This window comes from Atta cephalotes, assembly GCF_000143395.1.
Source record: "Atta cephalotes unplaced genomic scaffold scaffold00001, whole genome shotgun sequence".
NCBI lineage: Eukaryota > Metazoa > Arthropoda > Insecta > Hymenoptera > Formicidae > Atta > Atta cephalotes.
This window is the reverse complement of record NW_012130065.1, coordinates 1,189,808-1,214,279: the sequence shown is the minus strand read 5'-3', so window position 1 is coordinate 1,214,279 and position 24,472 is coordinate 1,189,808. Positions and strand designations below refer to the sequence as shown.

General features: G+C 30.7%; 3 protein-coding genes across 3 annotated transcripts in view; 2 read left to right on the top strand and 1 right to left on the bottom strand.

Moving 5' to 3' along the window:
• The window catches only part of LOC105627698 (putative GPI-anchored protein PB15E9.01c), a 31,453-nt gene extending 16,158 nt beyond the window's left edge, over nt 1–15,295 (bottom strand). The window contains exons 1-4 of the mRNA XM_012209013.1: nt 15,178–15,295; nt 7,397–7,530; nt 3,196–3,699; nt 2,608–3,122 (exon numbers count right to left, since the gene is read on the bottom strand). Coding sequence (XP_012064403.1) covers nt 2,608–3,122; nt 3,196–3,699; nt 7,397–7,530; nt 15,178–15,205 — 1,181 coding nt within the window. The 5' untranslated portion in view covers nt 15,206–15,295. The remainder of the gene's footprint in view (nt 1–2,607; nt 3,123–3,195; nt 3,700–7,396; nt 7,531–15,177) is intronic.
• A 3,333-nt stretch (nt 15,296–18,628) lies between these two features.
• Nucleotides 18,629–20,878, top strand: LOC105617729 (transmembrane protein 70 homolog, mitochondrial). Its single transcript, XM_012199286.1, has 4 exons — nt 18,629–18,736; nt 19,391–19,762; nt 19,835–20,030; nt 20,817–20,878. Exons 1-4 carry the CDS (start codon nt 18,629–18,631, stop codon nt 20,876–20,878), a joined length of 738 nt encoding a protein of 245 aa, XP_012054676.1.
• Nucleotides 20,879–21,709: 831 nt separating this feature from the next.
• The window catches only part of LOC105627588 (valine--tRNA ligase), a 23,608-nt gene continuing 20,845 nt past the window's right edge, over nt 21,710–24,472 (top strand). The window contains exon 1 of the mRNA XM_012208903.1: nt 21,710–21,877. Within this exon, the coding sequence (XP_012064293.1) occupies nt 21,710–21,877 (168 nt within the window). The remainder of the gene's footprint in view (nt 21,878–24,472) is intronic.

Sequence of the window (24,472 nt, the reverse complement as noted above, 5' to 3'; positions counted from 1 at the left end):
CCCCATGTTGCGAAAGTGGTCAAGACATACTTGGAAACATTGAAATGGGAAGTCCTACCCCATCTGTCGTATTCTCCAGACGTTGCTCCCTCTGACTATCACTTGTTTCGATCAATGGCCCGGCTGACCAGCACTTCCGGTCTTATGAAAAAGTAAAAAATTGGATCGATTCGTGGATAGCCTCAAAAGATGACCAGTTTTTTCGACGCGGGATTCGTACGCTACCCGAAAGATGGGAGAAAGTAGTGGCCAGCGATGGACAATACTTTGAATCATAAATGTATAACCAGTTTTTTACAATAAAGCCTCGAATTTCGGAAAAAAACGGCGGAAGCAAAGTTATACATCTAATAATTATAGCATCCATATTATTCTTAAGATTGTTACAAAATAGGAGCACGTTATGAAGAAACATAAGAAACAGATTGTAAGAAAAATTATAATTTTTGATCTTGATAATTTAGTTAGGAAAATAGAGTCGCAAAGAGAATGATTTTGTTTGCCATACGATGGGGGGGAGTTGAAGGAGAACTAGCGAGCATCTGGCAGCACCAGCGTTAGTCTGCCTTTATCTATATATATTTTCTTTCTTCTGGCGGGAATGAGGTATCGCCACCGAACGCCGCGATGGGATCTGAATTTTTGAACAGTATTGTCGTGCTAGTACTATAATCCAATAGAATTAGACTCAAAAAGATTCGTTCAAAAATTGTAAGTTGACATTTCTCTTGACGAAAATCTTCGGGAGGCCATTAGAAAAGAAATGCATATGTTTGAGATTCGCAAATTGTGTGGGAAATATGCACAAAAAATTCGGATAGTTGCAAAAAGCAGATTTTTCGCTTATAAAACGAAAGATATCGATTGTATTTCAACTCAACAAAAAATAAATTATAAAGTATTGGAAAAAAGAATGCAATTATGACGAAAAAGAGCAAAATAAAATAACTGAATAAAATACAAATTTTAATTGTTTTTTTTTTAATCGTTTAAAGTATACAAAAAATTTGACTATAAACATCAGATATAATATTTAAAAAATTATAAAAATTATTTATAAAATGGGAGCAGTTAAGGGAATTGTGAGCAAAGTTCAAAATTCCAATCTTTTTCATATTTTCCCCTGACTTCTCCCAGTTTTCCATGATCAATTTCAATTTCCTCGACTTTTCCCAATTTTCTTGATTTTTCAGGTTGTATCAACTTTGGCGTGCGTGCGTGCGTGCGTGCGTGCGTGCGTGTGCGTATGCGCGCGCGCGCGCGCGTGTGTGTGTGTGTACGTGTGTGTGCGTGCATGCGTGCGCACGTATGTATGGACTAAAGATGTGATGAAAAATACCATCAAATTCAATTTTACAACGATAAAATTGCGGTAAAATGGTAATTTATTAGTAATTTTAGCTATATTTATTGCTTTGTAGTTTTATGTACAAATAGGCTTCCCTACTTATGTATAAAATAAAATTCTAAAAACAATTCTTCTAATATTCCTAATAGGAATTGCTGATAGAATAACAGGGCTATTAACTAAATCTAAACATATAATTTAATCATAACAAAATGTATCTGCATGATAGACGACTCATGCTTAAGTGTGGCTACTTGTCGCACTAGGTCGCCAACTGATAGTGTTGACCGCGATATCGTAAACGAGTATATATCAATTGTCCTAGGTATATATAATATAATTGATATATATAATATAATTAGACAACCGACAACGTTTAGAGCAGGGATGCCAAATCAAGGATTTACGACGGGAGTGGCGCACTTCATTAGGGCGAGAAGTAGTCTGATATTGTATCAAGCTGCTCTTCGCTCTGATGAAATGGACTACAAGGTAGTACACGAACATTGGCATTCCAAGAATAGATCTGAACACGGAGAAAATCCGCGAAACGCATAATTTTTATTTAGAAAGCCTCAAGAATATATAATAGATATATACACATCTGTTTCTGCAAATCACGCGCCAAAAATTTTTTAATTTTGAAACGCAATTATGAGCAGAATCAGAAAAGTAATATCATATATTAAATACATAAGCAATTTAATAATTTTTGATGCTGACAAGCATCATATTTTTATAAGAATAAGATATATAATAATCAAAAATCAATGAGAATCTTAAATCTGCGAATAATTTATTACAAAAAATATTGTCTCAGCCAGCATTCGAATCCCCAATCTCCTGTAAAATATTACCTCAGCCGAGAATTGAACCCGAATATAAAATCTTTTTAACATAAAGTTTTATGATTAAAATTTTGTGATTAAAAAATGTTATAAATTCAATATTTTGATAACAAAATTATGTAAAAACACAAATTTGTAAAGTCATTTTTCAGATGTTAATAAAATTTACAAATTTTAAATTATTGTAATACATTTCAAATTATTAATTGCTAAATATTCAAAGAGAAAACGTTTATAAATGTATTATATAGCACATTAAATGTGTAACTGATGTAAAAATTAATAAGCTATAAAAGAAGTTGTAATAAGTAATTTTTTTGTAAATCATGTCTTATTTTGTAAATCATGAATAAATAAAACGTATTCTGGAATTGAATAGAAAAAATAAATCTAGAGTAGTCTTTTGCTAACCTGTGTGAACTTCTCAGTACACGTTGATGATGCGTCGATCTTTCTTCTCCATGCAGAGTCACACTAAAGTCTTTCTTGTCTTCTCCTTTTACGCTGATGTTACCTTCTGTAGGACTAGTCGTACCACTAGTTGATTGACTTGGATCTTTCTCGGTCGAATCGCTATTTGAACTAGCGACTACATAGGGCAACTGATGACTTCGACTTGCAATATTTTTACCGTTCCTATTGCCTTGTTCCTGTTCCGATGCTGTACTCTGCGGAATAACTATCTTTAAAGGTGGTACTTTAGGGGCAGAATTAGAATCCAAACATTTCAATCGATCTTCCTCATCGTCAGATTCAGGTGGTGCCGGAGTACCATTTTTCGCACTCGTCGAACTAGAAGTATTCGAAGGTTTCGGACTAGTAGCCATTGAAGAGGCACTAGGACTCTTTCTGTCCGCATTGGAATTCGTATTTTGATTTCCTTTACCAGATGCCATTCCAGATCCTTGCTTACTAGATTTTATACACTACAAAAAATTAAATATCGTATATGCATAACCGCAGAAAGATGTTACGCGGTTAAGTAATATTAATTCTTACCTTTTCACTACTGGCAGAATTTCTACCAGTACTCTGTCTTCCCGTTGGATTATTTTTTGTGTTCTCCTTTGCGGTCTCGGAATCCTTGCGCTTTTTTCGACGATTTTCCTCGTCTTGCTCTTCCGAATTGTCACTCTCGAAAATACGTTTCGCTGATGGTGAAGACGTAGAGACAGCGGACGCTTCATCAGTAGAAGTCAAAGATACCATTGTTGCTTCACTTACAGATGTCGACAAGTTACCAGTGGTAGATGCGTTATTTCCACTAGTCTGACTACCTTGAACATTCGAGGGTTTGCCGCTACCATCCTTGTCTTTGTCCAGATTAGGATTCGGAGACGAACTCGCACCTCTCACCGGGGTCGGCTCTTTCGAGCTTTTGAACTCGTATACATCACCACTATCAGTAGATGACGACATATTGCCGGTGCCCAAAACGGTATTAGAGTTTGCCGGCGAGACATTGATCGACATCTTCGATGAAGTCTCCATTGAACCTTGACCCTGTATTCAATATTTACTAATAAAGTTTTTATCGAAAGTGGATAATGAAACATGGCGCGCCTATTAAAGGACAGATTTGTATAATTAAATTAAAAACAATGAATTTATTTTAAGAAAAAGAATAAATAGAAACATTCTCCGATGTTTTATGTATTATTTACTATTATGTTTAAAATGTAAAAAATAATTTGTAATACAAAATTTATTAAAAATATAATAATTATAAAATATAATATTATAAATAATATTAAAATAAATTAAAGACAAACCCAAAATTACCAAATTTCTTGTCCATAAGACTTAAATTTTTATACTTTAAATATTCTTCTTGGACCTTAATTCTTAACGAAACACGATAACACACTTCAAAGATAGGTCCTTCACAAGAAGGTCCTTCACTAGAAGATTCTTATCTTTCCAATTATCTATTCTGTAAGATTGATACTACTTAGAGTTTAATAGATCATAAAATTCAAAACAAGGCGACACAAGATAACAATGTAACAGGGCAAATAAGAGTAAATACCTTTATGAAAGACACTTTTATGAAAATTATTATGTGATAATATCTAATTTTAAATAAAGAAAAATATAAAAATAAATATTTCCTCATTGTTTTAACTTCAATTGTAAATCAATTATAAAAATTATTTTATATGTTTATTTGATAAAAGAGAAGGGAAACAACCGATGACCTTGACATATATTGTTAAGGTCATAATTCTGAGTGAGCTTCAATAGATTTTAGCTCGTCATTAAAAAGTTATTAAGAAAAGAGTTCAAAAAAATAACATTTTATTTCTGTTATGTCCCATTTTAATGTCCCATCTCAAATAACTTTTTTATTTTTGATCTTAGAAGAAAATGTTTCAGACAAAAATTGAGGGAGGACATAAGACGGTGTCATTAGTTTGAATAGCTGCTTGAAGGTCACATGAAAGTTACTTTCAATTTTTTTAATGGAATCCCTTACTTATTTTTTTATTACACATTCTTGTAGATCATCTCGAGAGCTTTCCAAAACATTATAATTAAGTTCATTTTCATTAAATACTTTTTCATTAAATATTTTTCGAGTTATAAGGCTTGCAAGTTACAACATTACCCAAGATGTCCGCCGTCATTAGCATTACCCAAGATGTTGGACCGACAACTAAAATCTTTTAAATATTGTTCAGGATCCTGAACAACATTCATGTCCTGAATAACATTCGTTAAGATTAAGGTCATTGGAGATCGTTCCTCTTATTTTCATTTTTGTACCAAAAATCATTTTTATGTAAACTGGAATATAATACATAAAGACAGATATGCGTTTGAGTGAGACAGAACGATATATAATATAATATAAAAAATGAATATAAAAAATGAAAGATGTCACTATTATCAAATTTGGAATTAAAAAAGTCTGTACTATTGATCTCGATCAAGTTTAATAATCGATTTAAGATTCCCTTAACACGGAGCTTACATTTCTCATTATGTATGTTCTGTGTCATAAAGATTTACTTGAATTCGGTTGAAGTTATTTTGCATTTAACTTATATTGGAAGGTATGCGTAGTGACAAGATCAGCTGTGTTCTTCTTTGCTTTATGATAAAAAAGTGATTTATTCGTCATCGATATCTATTTGTTTATAATTTAATATATAACAAAAGGAAATCGAATGGAAACGAAATTTATGCTATATATTTGTTAACCAAGCTAAAATATGATAATGACAAAGCGATCTATTCGATATCGACCTCATTTGTTAATAATTTAATATTTAACAAAAGCAGATTCAATGGAAACGAAATTATATGCTGGTATTTGTTAAGTTAGAAAATGATAATGACAATCTGAATCTATTCGACTTCAACATCTACTTGTTTAAAACTTAATACTTAACAAAAAGATAGCGAACGGAAACGAAATTATATTTGTTAACTAAGCTAGAAGATGATAATGACAAAACGATCAATTCGATCTAGATCTCTTTGTTCATAACTTAATATTTAACAAAAAGAAATTGAATGGAAATGAAATTATATGCTAGTATTTGTTAATTAAACTAGGAATTGATAATAAAAAAGCGATTTATTTATCATCGATTTCTATTTGCTTATAATTAATATTCAACAAAAAGAGATCGAACGGAAATGAAATTATACACTGGTATTTGTTAACTAAACTAGAAAATGATAATGCCAAAGCGATTTGTTCGACTTTGACTTCCATTTCCTTTCTAACTTGTTTAATAAAAGAACATTGGATGGATTCACTGGTATTTGTTAACTAATAAGGGAAACCGTAGAACTGGTACTTTTGGATTTAGATACTAATTCTGTTGGTTGGTAATTCCACAAGGCAAAAAAGAAATTCCATATTCGATGATTTTCCATAGATCTTAGCTTTCAAGTTTTTAAGTATCAAAAATTGACCGAGCTTTGGCTCGACGTAGATGAGTCGTTCCATTAATATATTATATATTAATCAATGATAAATTCAATCGGCAGAATCACTTATAATCTTTGTAATATACAGTTTGTGCTTAATCTATTTAGCAGTTTCAGTTGCTTAATCTATTTATATATTAAATTAATCTTTTATTAATATATTAAATAATTCTATTAATTAACTTATAATTCTATTCGTATTTAATAGAGTTAGTGCATTTCATAAGACATTTCACTACAATGTAAAGAAATTAAATAAATTTATTAAATATACAAAAATCCTTTAAAAATCTCCGATTTTGCAAAAAAAAAGGAATGTTTATAAAATCAATTGTATTTTACGTTGATCAGATAAATAGAAAATTAAAGACGAGACTTTCGGAACACCGCAGTCATATTCGCATCAGAAATACTTCCGCTCATTCAGTAATTACGAATAATAGAATGCATTACAAATCACGAATTTAAATGAGAAAATGCAAAAGTTCTGAATATTAAGAAGTTTTATAACAGATACTTAATTGAAGATTAACCACCAATCGAATGTGCTTAATAAATAAATGGACACTAAGACTTAAATCATGTTACATAAATATTCAATAAGGTATAGACATTTGTATCTGTTTTCTTATTGATCGGAATGTTCTTTCTACTGTTATCTACTGCTAGCTATATCAACTGTCTGAATATACTCTTAACTTGACACAATTTTATCTTTTGATTATTTTGAATGTAATTCGTTGAATATCTTTATTATTTATATGACTTTACGAATTTGTTGCACATTGTGCTATCATTTCTTATAACTCGAAAAGTACTTAATGAAATGAACTTAATTATAGTGTTGAAAAACTTTTGAGGTAAGCTACGTAAGAATACGTAATAATGGGGAGTTCCGTTAAAAAAATTCAAAATGATCTTGCTTTGACCTTGACATCATCCAAGGTCAAACCAATGGCATCATCTTATCTTATCTCTCAAAGTCTCAATTTTTGTCTGAAATATTTTTCCTTAAAATACACTATTCAAGAGATATTTGATCGATTAAAATAGGACACCCTATATAATAATTAAATTTGCGCTTCACTAACTGCATTAACTGCACCTAACTATCATTTGCTCTTCACTTTAAAAAAAAATTTTGAATATCGAGTTTTTCTCATTACGTCTTTTAAATTATTTCCTTTCAAATTGATTTTTTTCACAATCAATATTACATTGTAATCACAAAATCAAATTTTACTACTTTGGTATGTACCTGTATGCTTACGTTGCTCTGGCGGAAATTTAAATTACCACCTCCTTTCTTCTCATCCCTCGCTCCACGTACCTGGTTGAGTCGGAGCGTCACCCTTGGCGAGCTTCCAGACTGCCCAGTTCCGGATCTGTCAACTGAAGAAAGAACAAAACGTTAATCAAGAAAACAATGCAATGTTAATCTAACTAGCGTATTATATTTGATTCGAGATTTTGGAATGTAAGTTATCCCAACATGAATGTAAGTTATCCCAACATTTATTTTTATAATCGCATATATCTTTATGTGTAATGCACAGAATTCAAAATTATTTTTTTCAATTGATACGCTCCAAATCGGTACGTTTCAGAAAAAAGAATGAATGTTCAAAATATTCAGGAAAAAAGAGGAAGAAAAATATTGAAATTTGTCAGAGAAACGATTTTCTTTGAAAATGTATAATTTCGAGAAGAAAATTGTTAGATTTTTCCATCGGGATTTCAAAAATAAATATAATCGAATGTATTTTAAGAAAAACATATCATGATTTTGATTAGTTTAAAAAATATATTTAGTCGATAAAGTGAAGTTAAATGGAGATCAATAATCTAATAAATGAGTTTAAATTTTATAAACAGTAAAATAATGTACAATATAATTATACCAGGTGTATAAGCTTAAATCCGCTCGTAGGTGGCATTAGTGAGTGTACAAAGCTACCCTGGACACACAACGCACTTTTTATTGTGTTTGACATCTGTCAACATTAACCAGTGCACATCATCAACAATTTCATACAACAATATACATTTTTTCTTTCGTAATCATGTCTAGGTTTTTGCTAAAAAAAAAGCATATGCGGGAAGCTTTGCTTTTCTATTTCAATTTGAAGAAATCGGCTGCCGAATCGCATCGAATGCTTGTGGAGGCCTATGGCGACAATGCTTTATCGAAAACAACGTGCAGAGATTGGTTTCGTCGATTCAATGACGACAATTTTGACCTGAGTGACAAGAATCGAAAATCGGCCCAGGAAGGTCAATTGCAGGCTCTTTTGGACGAAGACGATACCCAATCGCAAAAAATGCTTGCCGAGCAATTGAATGTTTCTCAAGCAGCCATTTCCATGCGGCTACATGCCATGGGGAAGGTTCAAATGATCGGAAAATGGGTGCCGCTTGAACTGAACGATAGGCAGATGGAGCGACGTCAAAACACCAAATGCCAAATTCTGTTTGCCAGACAAAAAAGAAAGTCGTTCCTGCATCGGATTGTGACAGGCGATGAAGAGAGTGAATCTATTTTCAGAATCGTAAACGCAAGAAATCTTGGGTTGATCCCGCTCAACCATCAATATCTTCCTCAAAACCAAATCGCTTCGGACGGAAAACGATGTTGTGCGTTTAGTGAGATCAGGAGTGTCATTTACTATGAGCTGTTAAAATCTGATGAAACTGTTAATGCTCACCGCTACCACCAACAACTGATCAAATTGTATCGTGCTCTGCGTGACGCACCATCGCACACGTCAACAATGGTCCAAAACTACTTTTGAGGAGACACTCAACTGGGAAGTGCTACTCCATCCCGCTTACTTATCAGACCTGGCACTTTCTGATTATCATCTGTTTTCGTCGATGGACCACGCGCTCGCTGAGCGGCACTTCGATTCTTACGAAGACGTCCGCTTGATGAGTGGTTTGCCTCGAAAAATAAGGAATTTTTTTGGCGTGGTATACACAAATTGTCCGAAAGATGGGAAAAATGTATAGTTAGCGAGGGCAAATACTTTGAATAAATTTGTTTTTGCTTCCTAGGAAAAAAAATGTGTTTTTCTAACTAAAAAATAGCGGATTTAAACTTATACACCATTGTTAATGTTTAACATAAACGGTCTTATTTCCAATCTTATTGTTTATACAATATATTTATATATGCTCGCCTACAATGCGTAACTCTCTATACATATCGGTTTTTACGAGTTATTGCTAAAGTCGATAGTCTGAAGGCTTAGGACGCTTACACGGAATGCAAGAGATCCGGGTTCGACTCCCGGCCAAGACAATATTTTTCGCAAGTTTATTACAGTTTTTTAAATTTGGGAAATTTAGGGGGATTATTAATATTTCAGATTGATTGCATTGAAAGTCCGACAATCATATCGGCACGCAATTATCATTTCTAAAATTAATTCATTTATATGAATATATATAATAGTTCAACATCTTAACATTCAGACTGTAGTGGCGCTTCGTATTTAAAGTAATGTATTTAACATAAACGGTTTTGTTTCCAATCTTATTGTTAATATAATTATATTATAAAAATGCTATACTTATGTGAAAAATACTTCCAAACATGCTATTTCTAAGAATATCAAGCTACACGCTTCAGCCTTTGTTTGTGTTTCGAATTTCTATAAAATAATGTTAAAAATAATAAAAATGCTATAAATCAATTTATTTTCAAATGGGATGAAGTAGAAACATTAGACAATGAACCGTTATACAATAAAAAGTTGATATCTGAAATGGTACACATAAAAGGACAGTCATGGTCTCAATAAGCAAAACGATACAAAATCTTTGTCTGACATATCTTCCTATCATGCAGTCATTATCCTTTTCTTATAAAGCTTCTTTTTTACCCTCTCCTTATTATACTTTTTTATTGATTTTAACCATTTGCTCCCTTTCGTTTAGAAAATGACAAGTTCTGAGATGTAAATTGGTCTCGCAGAGTCGATAGTTAATTTGTATTATGTTTATGGAGACGCAGAAACATTTTAATATTTCATTTTTTACCGTTGATCCATTTTTCCCACCATTTTTCCATTTGCATTCTTTGTCCAGGAAATCTGTTTAACAGATAATTATATATACAATACGAATAAATGTGAAATGTGTTTTATTCATTAGAAATAGATGATACAATACATGTTGCAGGATGATATTTATCATAAAAACTTTTGTGATATTTATCACAAAAACATGAAAAACAATAATTTTCGCGGCATTTTATCTTGCATATCTTATTGTACCATCTACTTCTAATGAATAAAACACATTTCACATTATTTATTCGTGTATATAATTATCTGTTAAACAGATTTCCTGGACAGAGAATGCAAACGGAAAAATGCATTTGTAATGTACAATAAATATACAAAATGTATTAATCTATCGATACACATTTATTGTGTGTAATAATTGTATTTTACAAAAGAAAAAAAAATTCGGGATTCGAACCCGCAATGTCGATGTTACTAGTCAGGCGCTAACGCTACGTCATAAACTCTTAAATGATCTGCTGAAATGGCTTATTAGAAACTCGAAATTTTCAACTTTGATTTTCTTACAAATGTTTGAGTAGTGACTATTGATCTAGTACTGACCCAGTAAAAGTAACTTTTACCCAGTAATACTCGATATAATACCTATCGCTACGAGTTTCGTTGAAAAATCGATTAGTATCACGTCGTGAAGTTTCCTTGAAAGCATTGCAACATCTTTAGAAGATATTCATAACTAATTTCGCTAGTTTCAGCTACCACTAGTTGTTCCTTTTTAAAAAAATGTGCTTTCGTATTTTATTAGACTCCCACATAAAACTTTCAATTTCTTGAAGTAGAAACTTATAATTAATTTCGAATAATGGAAAAAATTACAAACAATTATTTTATTTACTTCTTCGAATACTTTATTGCTATAATATTTTGAATCGCAAATTTCACTTACGCTAATATTTGGCAAATTACTTTGTAACGATGCATCCTAATTATGCATTGTTCCCGACAGAAATCCTAGTCGGATGCTATTGTACCCATCACCAGTGGGGGCAATGGGATGCAACGATAAGGGCGCGGTGATACCGCGAACGCGACCATGATTTGCTGGCGCGAACCAATCAGGTGTACCAAGCCACGCCTAACTCATGTCTCGTGACTCGCATCCATACGCGATCGGCAAAAGTCATCAGCGACGAAGCTGAGCCAGACCGTACATATTTACACGTACACAAAACGTTTACACATAGACATGACACATATAACATTTTATTGTATCTCATTTTTCTGTCACGAAGAAACATCAAATTGCAATAAAAATTTAGTTATATCTTTAGAATTGTACTAAATATACATACACTGTGTTCATTCGCATCTCACCTCTCCAGCCAGAATCTCTTTTTATGCTATGCACCGATATTTCCGGCGAGCTACGTCCGTGCATAAAAAAATTAGGTTGTCACAATTTATTAATTATTTACATATGTCATATTTGCATCTGCAATTAAATTCATAAAAACAATTTTGTACTGATAATTTCGTACATTTAATTGTCCAATTGGACACTTTTTACAGCATATTAAATAAAGAAACATAGCTCATGTGACTAAAATTTGTTAATCAGACATGTACTCCATATTCAAATGTGATTTTTTAATAATAAACCAAAAAAATAAAAATTCAAAAAAAGAATTAAAAATTTCATGATTACAATTACAATTACTTTGCGAAACATTGGTTAAGCTTTGTTTATATCTCGTCAAATTAAAAAAAATCATGTTTTTATGTCAATTTATTGCTAAGAAAATTTAGCATATTTTAATGCACGAAATCAGACATGCGCGATTTGCTGATATTGTTTTGTTAGCTTTAAAAAATCTCAAACGTTATGAATAGTCAAACTTGTTATTATCTATACATAGCAAGATATCTGTGAAAATTGTAATCATTTTGGATACTCAGTTGTTGTTTGAGTCATTTATGCTTGCAAAATATGTACAATTATAGTTCCAGAATGATTTTGACGAATAATGCCATCTTTATATTAAGGCTCAAAACTTTTCAAATAACCCTCGTATAATACATATTCTGTTTGCGAAATTTTTATATTTTTGTGTTCCTATGAAATAAAGATTTGTTTTGTAAAATTGCGTTTTTTTTTCTTAAGCAAAAAAATATAAAATCGATATTCTCGAAGATACTTATCATAGTGATTTACAAAAATATTCTAGATTGATCTAAAGAAATAATACTTTATGTACTCGTATAAGGTAATTTTAGATGAGCAAATTTGCAAAATCTCGTAATCTCAGAAAATATAATGTAATTTTAAATATTCTAAAGTAATTTTGGATAATACAAGGTAGTATTTGATAATCTGGAATAATTTGAAGTTGTATTAAATCATCTTAAGTAATCCAAGGTAATTTAAACGTAATCTGTGTCAGGATAATTATTGTACACTATAACTCGTGACCAAGCCCTTGAAAGGTTGCTGAAATGTTATAGAAAAAAATCTGCAATCTTTTTTAAAATATTACCAAAAAGATTTCAACAAACTATTTTAATACTTTCAAAATGATATTTAAATACATATTTAATTGATACTTAAATAATATTTAAATTTATTATGTCGTAAGAAACTTTAATATTGTTTAACTATTAATTAGGCATACATCTTCAAATGTCATTTTTGAAGTATTTAAAATTTATTAAGAGTTGTATGACCTTGTTTACAGTTTACAAAAACTTATTGAAATAAAGTATTTCTCGAAAATGGTAATTATACCATCAATTATTTTGATTATTTGATCACATTATGAGTGTTTTCCAAGGACATAATCAGATACTATAACATAGTGAGTCGTTTAATGTAAGAAAAAAGAATGTAATGATTCACTGTGTTACACTGTGTTACACTGACTATAATCCTTGCTGGAAAGTACCATACATGTATAAAGCACATATACATAATCACTATTAAAAAATCATACTTGCAGTTTCCATACAATATTATTATATTTTTATATTTATATATAAAAGTTTCTCAAGTTTATATATAAAAAATTCCCAATTAAAACAGAACAAGTCATTCATATATAAAATTTTTTTGCAATTTAAAGTAGAACAAGTTACGATAACATCAAAATAAACTAAATCGTGATTGATCAAAAAATAACTTTTAATAATTTTGGAGTCATTTTAACGTTATAATAATTTTTTGTTCTGTTTGGATGTTTTTCGATTTATCGCATATGATAGATTTTAGAAACATTTGTCAAACAATAAGAATCTTATTTTAGCCCGTACATGTAAAAACAATCAATATGAATTAGAAATTAAATGTCTGTATTGGTCGAAACTGAATCTTTAATAATTCAATATAAATATATATATATATATATATATATATATATATATATATATATAAAATCATATTTGTAGTTACTCGAACTGCGCGCTGAATTGGGTTTCCTTATAAACGCAATTAAACTAGTATAATAGTTGCTTTCTATTTACACACAAGTGAAACTGAATCTGAAGTATTTTATACTCAAATTAATGACGTCACTACTTGCTTACTTTGGTAAAAAGTTATTACATATGTTAACATAAGTTGATAACCTCACTTCAAAATGAGTTTACGAGACTCGTTAAAACATACGGTTTCGATCTTGTGTAAATTATATAAATAAAAACCTCAATTGAATCTCACTTATCAGAATGCAAAAAAAACGTATTCAATTGAGTTATGACGACAAATGAGAATTATCTGAGAATCGATGTAAATGGAAAGCAACTAATATCACAATGAATTATACATTAAAGACCATTAAACAGCATTAAAGATCCAGCTTTGATATAGCATTTAATTTCTGTTAAAACATTTCATGTTACATTACAGAACAGAATCTTTTCAGAATTGTTGCACATGAAATGTGAAAGGTTGAAACATTTTTGAAAATTTGATTGACTGATAGTAGATTACATTTGTCGACTCTTAGTCTATTAAAAGTCGATATTCAGTCTGATTTTAAAGTCGACTTCTTCTGCCGATTGATAATCGACTAATGATCGATTTCGAAAGCGTTCTATTTAGGATGCTGTCCCACAACAATCGAAATTTCGGAAAACGGAATCTCGAAAAAGTAAGAGTGGGGATCAATCAGAATTATTAGAATGCATTACTGTTTGTCTGCATATATAAGTTAAGTACAAGATTATCAAAATTGAATTTCTATATGTATAAAAAAATTCATTATTAATAAATAATTGTTCAATAAATATTCATTAATGTATAAATATTTTTCCAGCATACCATTTATATCATAAAATTGTGTGCTTGTCAGTCTGAAATTTTTGGCTGGATTCCCCATGGAGGGACTTTCAGAAAACTGTTATTCTAATCTCAAATCATCTTTTAATTTAGAAGATTCTTTTATTATCTTCTGTTATAATAAAAAATATATCGAAATTTTATTTTCTTACAGATTCTTCTACTATATTATAACTTTTTTATAAAATATTTAAAATAAATTTTCTGATTTTTCACAACTTCAGAAATATTGGTCCATGGGGCACTCACAAAAATTTCGGACCGACAAACACACATTCCTAATAATATAATCAGTCTTTATATGCTGGAAAAATGAATATTTCTTGAACTTTTAATGAATACTTATTGAACAATTATTTATTAATAATGAATTCTTTTTATATGTAGAAATTCAATTTCAATAATCTTGCATTTAACGTATATGTGCAGACGAACAGTAATGCAATCCAATTCTGATTGATTCTCACTCTATTAATTTTCCGAGATTCCGTTTTCCGAAATTCCAACTGTTATGAGTCAGTACCCTTAATGCAACACTCTTTTATCGTTCAAATATTAAACAAAAATAAAATGTTTACGCGTTAAGCGTTGCGAATGTCAAGTGGAATGCACTCTTCGTGCTGTATGGGAAATTGCATAATTTTATCTTTCAAATATTCGAACAGGAAGGAAAAAATTTACCTTTATTTTGCGGTGGTGTCCTCCGCATCTCACAGGGAGCTCCACTGTTCTCAACAACGTGCGATGCAGCGTTTGTGAAATTTCTGGCTGCGTGCTGCTGTTGGTATTGCGTTTGATGTTGGTAAAATTGATGCTGTGTTTGTTACTCATCGACGGCGCTGCTGTTGCCGTCTATGCGTCTATTATTTCAGCAGGAGAACATGAGTCATTGGGAGCGGCTGTTATACTTTCTGTAAATGAAGTAGCGTCTATAATTTCTATTTCTGCAACTGAGTTCAAAAGATTTCCATGTCGAACTCTTCTGGAAAATTTTTTTTTATGGAATAGTGCAAATAATAGTAATATAACAAATATTAGCTACTTTTAACATGGTATAATGAAGCGACAGTAAAAGGTTAGAGCACCATTTCACGTACTAATCGATTCACTTAACGGCGCAATATCACCAACTCCAGTCGATGGAAATTTCTATAAATACATCTCTCTTCAGAAATTCAGTCAGATTTTTAGAACAGTTCACTCTCGAGGATGAAATCACTTTATGTTAACCAACAATATATTACAATTGTTAATCAATGGATAATGCGAATAATCGTTTTATTTCTTCAAATCATGTTTCAAAGTTCTACAGCTAATAATTAATTGGCAGGAATTAATTACACGCGTAAAGATATACGATGTTGAATCGTTTCGATGTGATTAATGGATTGTTCGTTGTCCACTCTGTTACAGTATCGATATGAGAATCCGGCAGTATTACTATTTTTCGTCTTCCTAACTTAATGTCACAATATTTGATCACTATTCCCTCCCCCCTCCCCCCGCCCCTCCGATGACTGTATGCTGTCGACGGTACAAAATATCAAATGATTCTCGTAAAACTGCGTGAAACTAACAATAAGATTGCATTATTGCCGTGCAGGAACAAACTTGACTCATAGAACGCGTTCGGCAGAAACTGTTGCGAAACGGATCCGTGAGCGCTCGCTGCTATTGGATGATCTATAAGGGGCTCCGTACAATAAAAGGACAAGGAAACAAAGAACAGAGAATAAGAATTTCAATCTATCAGAAACTATATTTCACAATACATGATTCTTGATAGGTTGAAATTCCTAGGCCCTGCACATAATGGAGAAAATATTGGCAATAGGAATAAATATTAAGATATTTCAACCTATCAGAAATCATGTATTCCGATGTATCCAATTTCTGATAGGTTAAAATTGTTTATCCTTTATTTCTGGTTTCTTATTCCTTGCAAGTAGGGCTTTATTCTCTGTTTTCTGTTCCTTGTTCCTTTTATTGTGCGGAGCCCCTAACGTATACTATAATATACTATAATATTTTTCTAGCTTTCGTATATGACTACATTTACATAGCACCCTTAATCAGATTTAATAACATCTGTAATTATAAAACAGACCAATCACAATCATTCCATTCTTCTGAGAAACTATTTTTGATGAACCAATTTCATAATTACGAATGTTATTAAACCCGATTAAGTGTGCCATGTAACAGAGGTCTATGTTTTTTTTCAAGAATAAAAGTCTAGAAGCACAATCGCTCAGCTTGCCTAATTTACATCGTATACTTGATACAGGCATTAATTAGTAACTTTCTATTGAATTATAACCAGTTATTATTATCTGATTTTGAATTATAACTGGTTCTTAATTTTGAATATATATGTTTTATAACTTTATATATTTCTGTATTTCACGATATACATTTATTTTTATGTTGTTAAATTATTATTATTATATAAGGTCGTTTGTAATGGTGATTTAATTTAGACCAAACACTGATTTATTGCATTGGTTGATCAATGACTACGTTCAGCAGAATGTTTATTTTACAATTGTTGGAAGTTTTCTTCACGCTGATTGGGTTATGCTTTTAAATCAAGAGGAATGGTCCTATCTCAGCAGAAAATCATAAAATGGTTGCAAACTGTTGTGTTCTGCTGAACGCAGCTATTGATTGTGATTCTGGCCCGCGTGAGTTCGTTTTCTTATGGCCAGTGTCCCACAGAGCGGAAATTTACAGCGCGACCAATCACAATGACAGAAAAGAAAGCAGAATAATGACTGCAGAATTGTGATTAGTTGCGCTATTCCATTTCGTTGTAATTTCCGCTCCATGAGACATCAGCCTTATGTTTCATAGTGCGGAAAATCGCAGAAGGGTAATCTGTGCGAGCCAATATATTAAATGTAGTAAAAAGAAATACATTATTTTGCATGAAATTGAATGGAAAAATAATAGATTTCTTTTTACTACACCTAATATATATATATTAGGTGTAGTAAAAGAAATCCATTATATATATATATACATATATATATATATATATACATATATATATATATATATATATAGTCAATATATATAATTTTTCCCATAGATACAACAGAAGGATCTATGGGAAAGATCTCTTGTAATACGATATACGCCAATTACGCTTTCGAATTCAGTTCTGCTCCGTGGGACATAAAAAGTTTGTATCGCATACTCCAACATACTCCATGTTCCTACTAGAAATCTTTTAATCAGAGACTGGCCATCAAATTTCTTCTAGCGAAAAAGGAGTATAAGGGTATATCCACACAAATTTGTATAGCCGCATAAACGTATGCATAAAAAAATTATCCAATCGCATTTCTCTTAAAGACGCATGAAAATGTGATTGGATAATTAATAATTAATAATTTTATTTATGTACGTTTATACGGCTATGCAAGTTTGTGTGGATATCCATCTCACTCCTTCACCAATAACGCTATGCATGCATAATATATACACACCGCTATTGGTGGAGGAATGAGATGACCTATACTTCTTTCTCGTTCAGAGAAATTTGACGAAATCTTAATGTTTCTGATTAAAGGATTTCTAATTCTTACCATAATTCCTACTCACTCTAAAGAGCACGTTTAAGTGTATAGGCGTTACGGTTGGAGGAAATAGGAGCATGCAACCCATCAAAAAACAGGATTTTGCTTCGTATCATTGATGCGAAATAAAATTCTGCTTTCTGATTGGTTGTACAACGCATGTCGAATCCAATGTGAATCCAGCATAAGAAAAGACACGCAGCCGAGCGCAATTGATGGAATATTTGCGATTGGACGGACATTGTTCCGCCAATTTTGCATTGCGCATACTTTCCGCACCATGGAACTGCGCCATCATGCGGCTTAAATAAGCGCCAACTGTCTTTAATAGTAGATGTGTTCGACTTGCTTACACTCAGCATCTTCGCTTTCTTTCTTTTCAGCGCCAAATATATATCTATCTCATTTTAAATGTAAAAAGTGCAAGCAAGTTGAAAGACCAAGTATATCGTCGATGACCCTGGTTTGATCTCTTTTACTTTGTTTTGATGAACGGTTCGAATTTATTGAAGTGTCATAAAAGTTATAAACTATTATAAATATTATTAAACATGACATTTATGTTACGAGCTTGTGCATATAGTCAAAAGAGACTTAAGAATTTTAATCATTTAAAATGCCGCATTTTGTCTTATGTCATACATGATTACAATTTTGAGGTTAGAATTAAATTTTTGTATTTAAGCAGATTATTATTGAAATAAACTATTGATAAAGAGAAATCCGTTCATCCGAAATTTTGATAAAAATACACTGAATACTCGAAAAATATGTAATGCGTTTGCGCGTAAAAATAAAGGTTTGATAAGAAAAAAGTGTTGCTGTTTCACGAACCGAAATATTAATTATTAAAGTTGACGACTATTCAGGTTAGGAAATCTGTCACAGCAGTGGTTCACTGCTTTAGTAGAAAATTTGTTTTTAAAGTAGAGAATTTTATGTTTTTAAAATAGTGTATTTATGTTTTTAAAACAATAAATCACTGCTTTAAAAATATAAATTCACTACTTTAACAGAGAATTTGTGTTCTTAAAGCAATGAATTTGTGTTTTAAAGCAATGAATTTGTGTTTTTAAAGTAGTGAATTACAAAGATTTCCTAACTTTAGTAGTCATTGATTTTAAGATTAATATCTTGATTTGTGAAACAAAGCGACACCTTTTTTTTTACAAATCTTTATTTTTATGCAAAAATGCATTGATTCAGTATATTTTTATCAAAATTTGAGATGAACGGAATCTTCTTAATATTTACTAAATTATTTACAATGATTAAAATGTTTCCATTACATTAAAGAAATTTAAATTTTGTAGAGATATTCTGCAGCACATAATATAAAATTCTTTCATAATATAAATTCTTTCTCTCAAGACTATCAGAAAACTATTGAAAGAACTGAGATTTATTATGGACCTTTAACCAAACAAATTAAATTTCTCAAATTTTTTTCATTATTAACCTCTTCTGGTGGCTTAATGATTCAGCCGTTTCTTTACTTGAAAGCTATAGAAAATGGTAATACAGGAGCCGTTTTAGGATTATTTGCATGTATTGGATTTTTTGCTATAACTACTCCTTTATTAATACATATGATAACGAAAAAATATGTAACATATTTGTATTATAATGCAAAAGAAGATATATACATTGCAAATACTTACAGTTTGTTCGCTCGAACAAAAAAGGTATTTAAATTTCATATATTATATCTCTATAATATGTTTTTATGTTTCATGTAATAATGAATTATATTTCAGCTCACATTTACACCAGAAGATGTAATAGTACCTGATGTAAATGGAATGTTTACAAATTGCATTATAAAGAATATCCCTTTATTTTTAGAACAAAAATTTTTCTATGACCCCAGTCATTATATTCGTATAATGGGATATGATAAACCAATAGATTTTAAATTACATAATGATTTTAATCGAACAGTCACAATACACTGTAAAGAAGATAAAAATAAAAAATAATTACAAAATAGCATTAAGACATACTTTATTTATACCTCAATTTCTTTTTACATATAAATTTTATACATGTATCTTTATAAAGTGCTAATGTAATAAAAGATTACAAAATATTTATATCTTAGTACTAAATATATAAACTATATACATAAACTATATATATAGAAAACATAATCGTGCTGCAGCATTTACAAAAGAGTATATAAAAAAAATGATCCTGAGCTGAAATTTAAAAAATTAATTCTGTTTCTTGATATGAAAAAGAAAAATAACATTTTTAAAGCCGGAAAGTCTGGGAAAATAATAAAAAATGTGATATGAAATTAGGGTAATAATCCAAAAAAGACTCCTTATCTTCAATTTCAATGAAATTACGTTCTTTCGACGCGTTTTTGCATGAAACAAAAGAATCTGGCAGTTAAATGTTGTGCCTAATCCTGCGAAGCGAAATATTTATCGTTAAAGTTGACAACTATTTAAGTTAGAAAATCTATCATAATCACGAAATACTGCAATGCGAGCATGAGCTGTGGTCACGTTTTCATGACATTCTCATGTTCTAGAAATACTACCTCACACTCCGAATTCCAAATGAATTTTTACTGCCTCTAAAAAGACTTCTCACATCCCACTGTTCTTATGGGTTAGAAATATTTCAAGCGGACACTGACCTAATTTTCACCGAGGGTATTTTTTTTTTCTGATCCTTTAATCAGGATCAGAATATAAGAACCAACTACAGTCGAGTATTCCCCTCTTACAGTCGAACCGCAGAGGAATTGCTCGCCTGTAGTTGGTTGGTTCTTACATTCTAATCCGGATTAAACCCTCGGTAGAAATCCACTGTTTCTTTAGGCAATTTCTAAGCGATTAGGCCCCAAGTGGGTAGGATATATTTTTTTTTTGTTCGGGGCGATGTGCAAAGCTTCTAGATCGCTACTCTGATTAGAGCACTATAATATAGATATTCGCATCCGCCATTTTTTGTTCCTTCCCCACTCTTTCAATTTAATTTTCTCTCTTTTCTTAGTTTAGCGGCGGAGAGAGAAGGAGCAAGAGATTGAGGAAAGGAGCAAGAGAGTGAGAAAAAGATTAAAAATGACGGATGCGAATACTTATAGTGCTTGATCGAGAAATGAGCATATCTTATTCTTCCGCCATATTGCACCATGTGTTGGAGAATACGATCTAATTTTCACCGAGAGTTTAAACCGGATTAGAATGTAAGAACCAATGAAGGCTACGTTCCAAAACTTTCTGAGAAAAATTTTACTCGAAATATATAATACACGTAACGTATACTATAGCATATAGAATAAAATCTTCCTCGAAGAGAAAGTTTTGGAATGTAGCCCAACTACAATCAAGCATTCCCCTGTCGTTCGATTGTAACAGGAGAATACTCAACTGTAGTTGGTTGGTTCTTACATTCTGATTCGGTTTAAACACTCAGTGGAAACTAGGCCATTGAGTGCGACGCGAATGAATCTCAAGGCTGTGTTAACATCGGCTGGACCACGCTGGAATCTGGATGATTGAATGATACAGTGTAACGAAGTGTGTGTAATTGTCGAGTCTGTTTCGTAAGCCGGTTTGTTTGAATGTAAAAGGAGTAATAGACGTGTATGAACTTTTGTAAAAAAACAAAAGGAGAAAATGATTAATATAAAAGACGATGAGACCACGATTGCGGAAAATGGCTCGCAGAAAACGGCGAAACAATTACAAAAGGAAGCCAAGAAGTTAGCTAAGTTGGAGAAATTTAGGCAAAAGCAAGAAAAGAAGGAGACTGAAAAATTGATAAACGTGAAAGAAAAATCAGAGGTGAGTGTGAAGCATGTTAAATGTTCTGAATTTAACAAAGTAGAGAATTCTATCGAGAGCACGTTGGAGTAAGAGCTATGGTAGAAGCATGTTGGAACATATTGGAACTTATGTTCACTTACGTGAACAAAGTTTTTATCATTTATATAGAATCTAATCATTTATTAGATACTTTCATTATTGAAATTTATAAGAGAAATTTATAAGAGAATTTCACAATTCTAATGTAAGTTCTTACTTAACTTGTTCTTACTTAATTTGTTAAATGTAAGTTCTTACTAAATACTTAATAATTTACGAATTAAACAACTATTAATTATTGAATCTATTGTATTTGAAGATATAAAAATACAAAAAAAGATCGATATTGTACATATCAGATTATGTAGAATATAATAGTAATCTCAAGAATACAATATTTAATGAATCTTAATATAATTTGAATTAAATATACTATAAAACATTTACTTGAATTATAAAATTAATATTTATTCTAAACTTATCTGTATCAATATTCTGCCATTATTGCAAAGAATTGCTCTAGAATTGCTCGATATCAGTGCACTAGGAATAGGAGCAACAATGATGCTTAATTTAAAACATTCAGGGAGATCTTATTAACACTATTTGTATCATTCTGTTCTTTTACAAATGAACAATGAAGCTAGAATGACAAATGTCTTCCCAAATTAGGGACTGAGACCGGAATTATATTATGGATATATTTCGACTGGTTACAATTATGGTCCAAGGATATCCAATTTCAGTTCTTTTGTGATAACGATGATCGTTATGAGTATAATTACTGAAACCGAAAAAGACTGAACTCCAAACGAACCCAGTTATCGTAATCGTTATAGTAAAAGAACTGAAACGAAAAGTTAGATTTAGCATCGGATCATTAATCGGACAGAATATTTTCGATCCGAGTCCTTGCACTCAAAGCTGACTTAAAAGTTTTGTTTCATACATAATATATCATTTTATCTTTGTTGTTTACTGAATATTAAAGAAGGATAAAATAATATATCATGCATATCCTGTATGAAATAGAACACACTCATAATCATTGAAGAATAGAGTCATCTATTGAAGAATAAAGTCATCTATTGAAGAATAGAGTCATCTACTTGAATTAGTTTAATGTTAAATTACCATATTCTAATTGCCTCTATTTCAACTAATTTATCACCAGCTCTCTTACGATTCTTAAACTTTATTGTACTTTAAAGTTTTTGATAAATTTTAGTATAGCGATATCCCTTCCCCTTCCCTCCTTTGATTTTTCTGTAATTTTGTAAAATAAAAATATAAAAGGGGTCAAGCGAAATGTTTATTGCTAATTGCTTATTTAAAATTTAATATAAACAATAACCACATATGTTTCGACCTCTATTGAGTCATTATCAATGTAACAATAGTTGCGTTCAGCAGAGAAAGCAGCTTTGCAATTGTTTGTAAAATATTGTAAAATTCTTCAATAAGATGATTGTTACTTTTGATTTCTTATGGTTCTGGTCTTCAAATGTATGAACCAATCATATTGAAGAATTTTATCGTTGCAAACTATTTTTTCTGGTGAACGTATCCAATAATTACAAAATATGATCCGTTATCATAATTTTGTAAGAATATTATAGAAAGAAAAATAATCTTACAATTTTTGCTCGCAATATTTTATAAATAATGAATAATCTCATGGCTAATCTATTGCTGTTCCATGTCACTCAAATAATGAATTGATTTGTGTCAATATAATAAGGTGCTATCTTTCTCCAATATAAATTGGAGAAAGATAGCACAAGAGGGAAGATGTCACTTTATTTATATTTTTGTCATAGAACATATATTGGCCATTCTAACTGCGTAAAAGTATATAGTAGAAGTATGTAAACAATGGCGCAATTATCAAAAAATTCATGCCAATTAACATTGAAAAATATTTAACAAAGTACGAAAAAATAGATCATGAAATATGCTCTTTACAATATTTGATACGCTAAAGTTTGTGCTTCGATGTAAAATGGAACAAATGATATACAGTTTTGATCAGTGTTTCCTGGCAGTCATATGGTTGATATAGATTATAATTTGTAATAATCTTATATGCGTAAAAATTGCAATTGAATATTTGTTTTATACTTGGAGATAAGATGACAAAACACAATTTTTTCTGCTTGAAACCGTCATTAAAACGGTTTTATGAATTAAAATTTTGGATGCTTTATATTCAAAATATTTTAAGTTAATGAAATGCTGTTTAAAACAAATAAAAGTCTGTCTAACTTATTTTCTAAATTATTCTCTTGCATATTTTCTCAATTTATATTTTATCATATCTTTATACGTTTTTATAGCTTAAACTTAATTACAGATTGTAAATAAGTAAAATATGCAAGTTTATATTGATATTGCATTACATTATTTAATTGCTTGTGATATCTTCTCCCATAGGAGATGGCATCTATATATATATATATATATATATATATATATATATATATACTACTAACTATTACTTCTTTTACTTTACTTTAATTTAAATTAATTTAAGTTATTTATTTAATTATTATATATATATACTTATTAACTTAG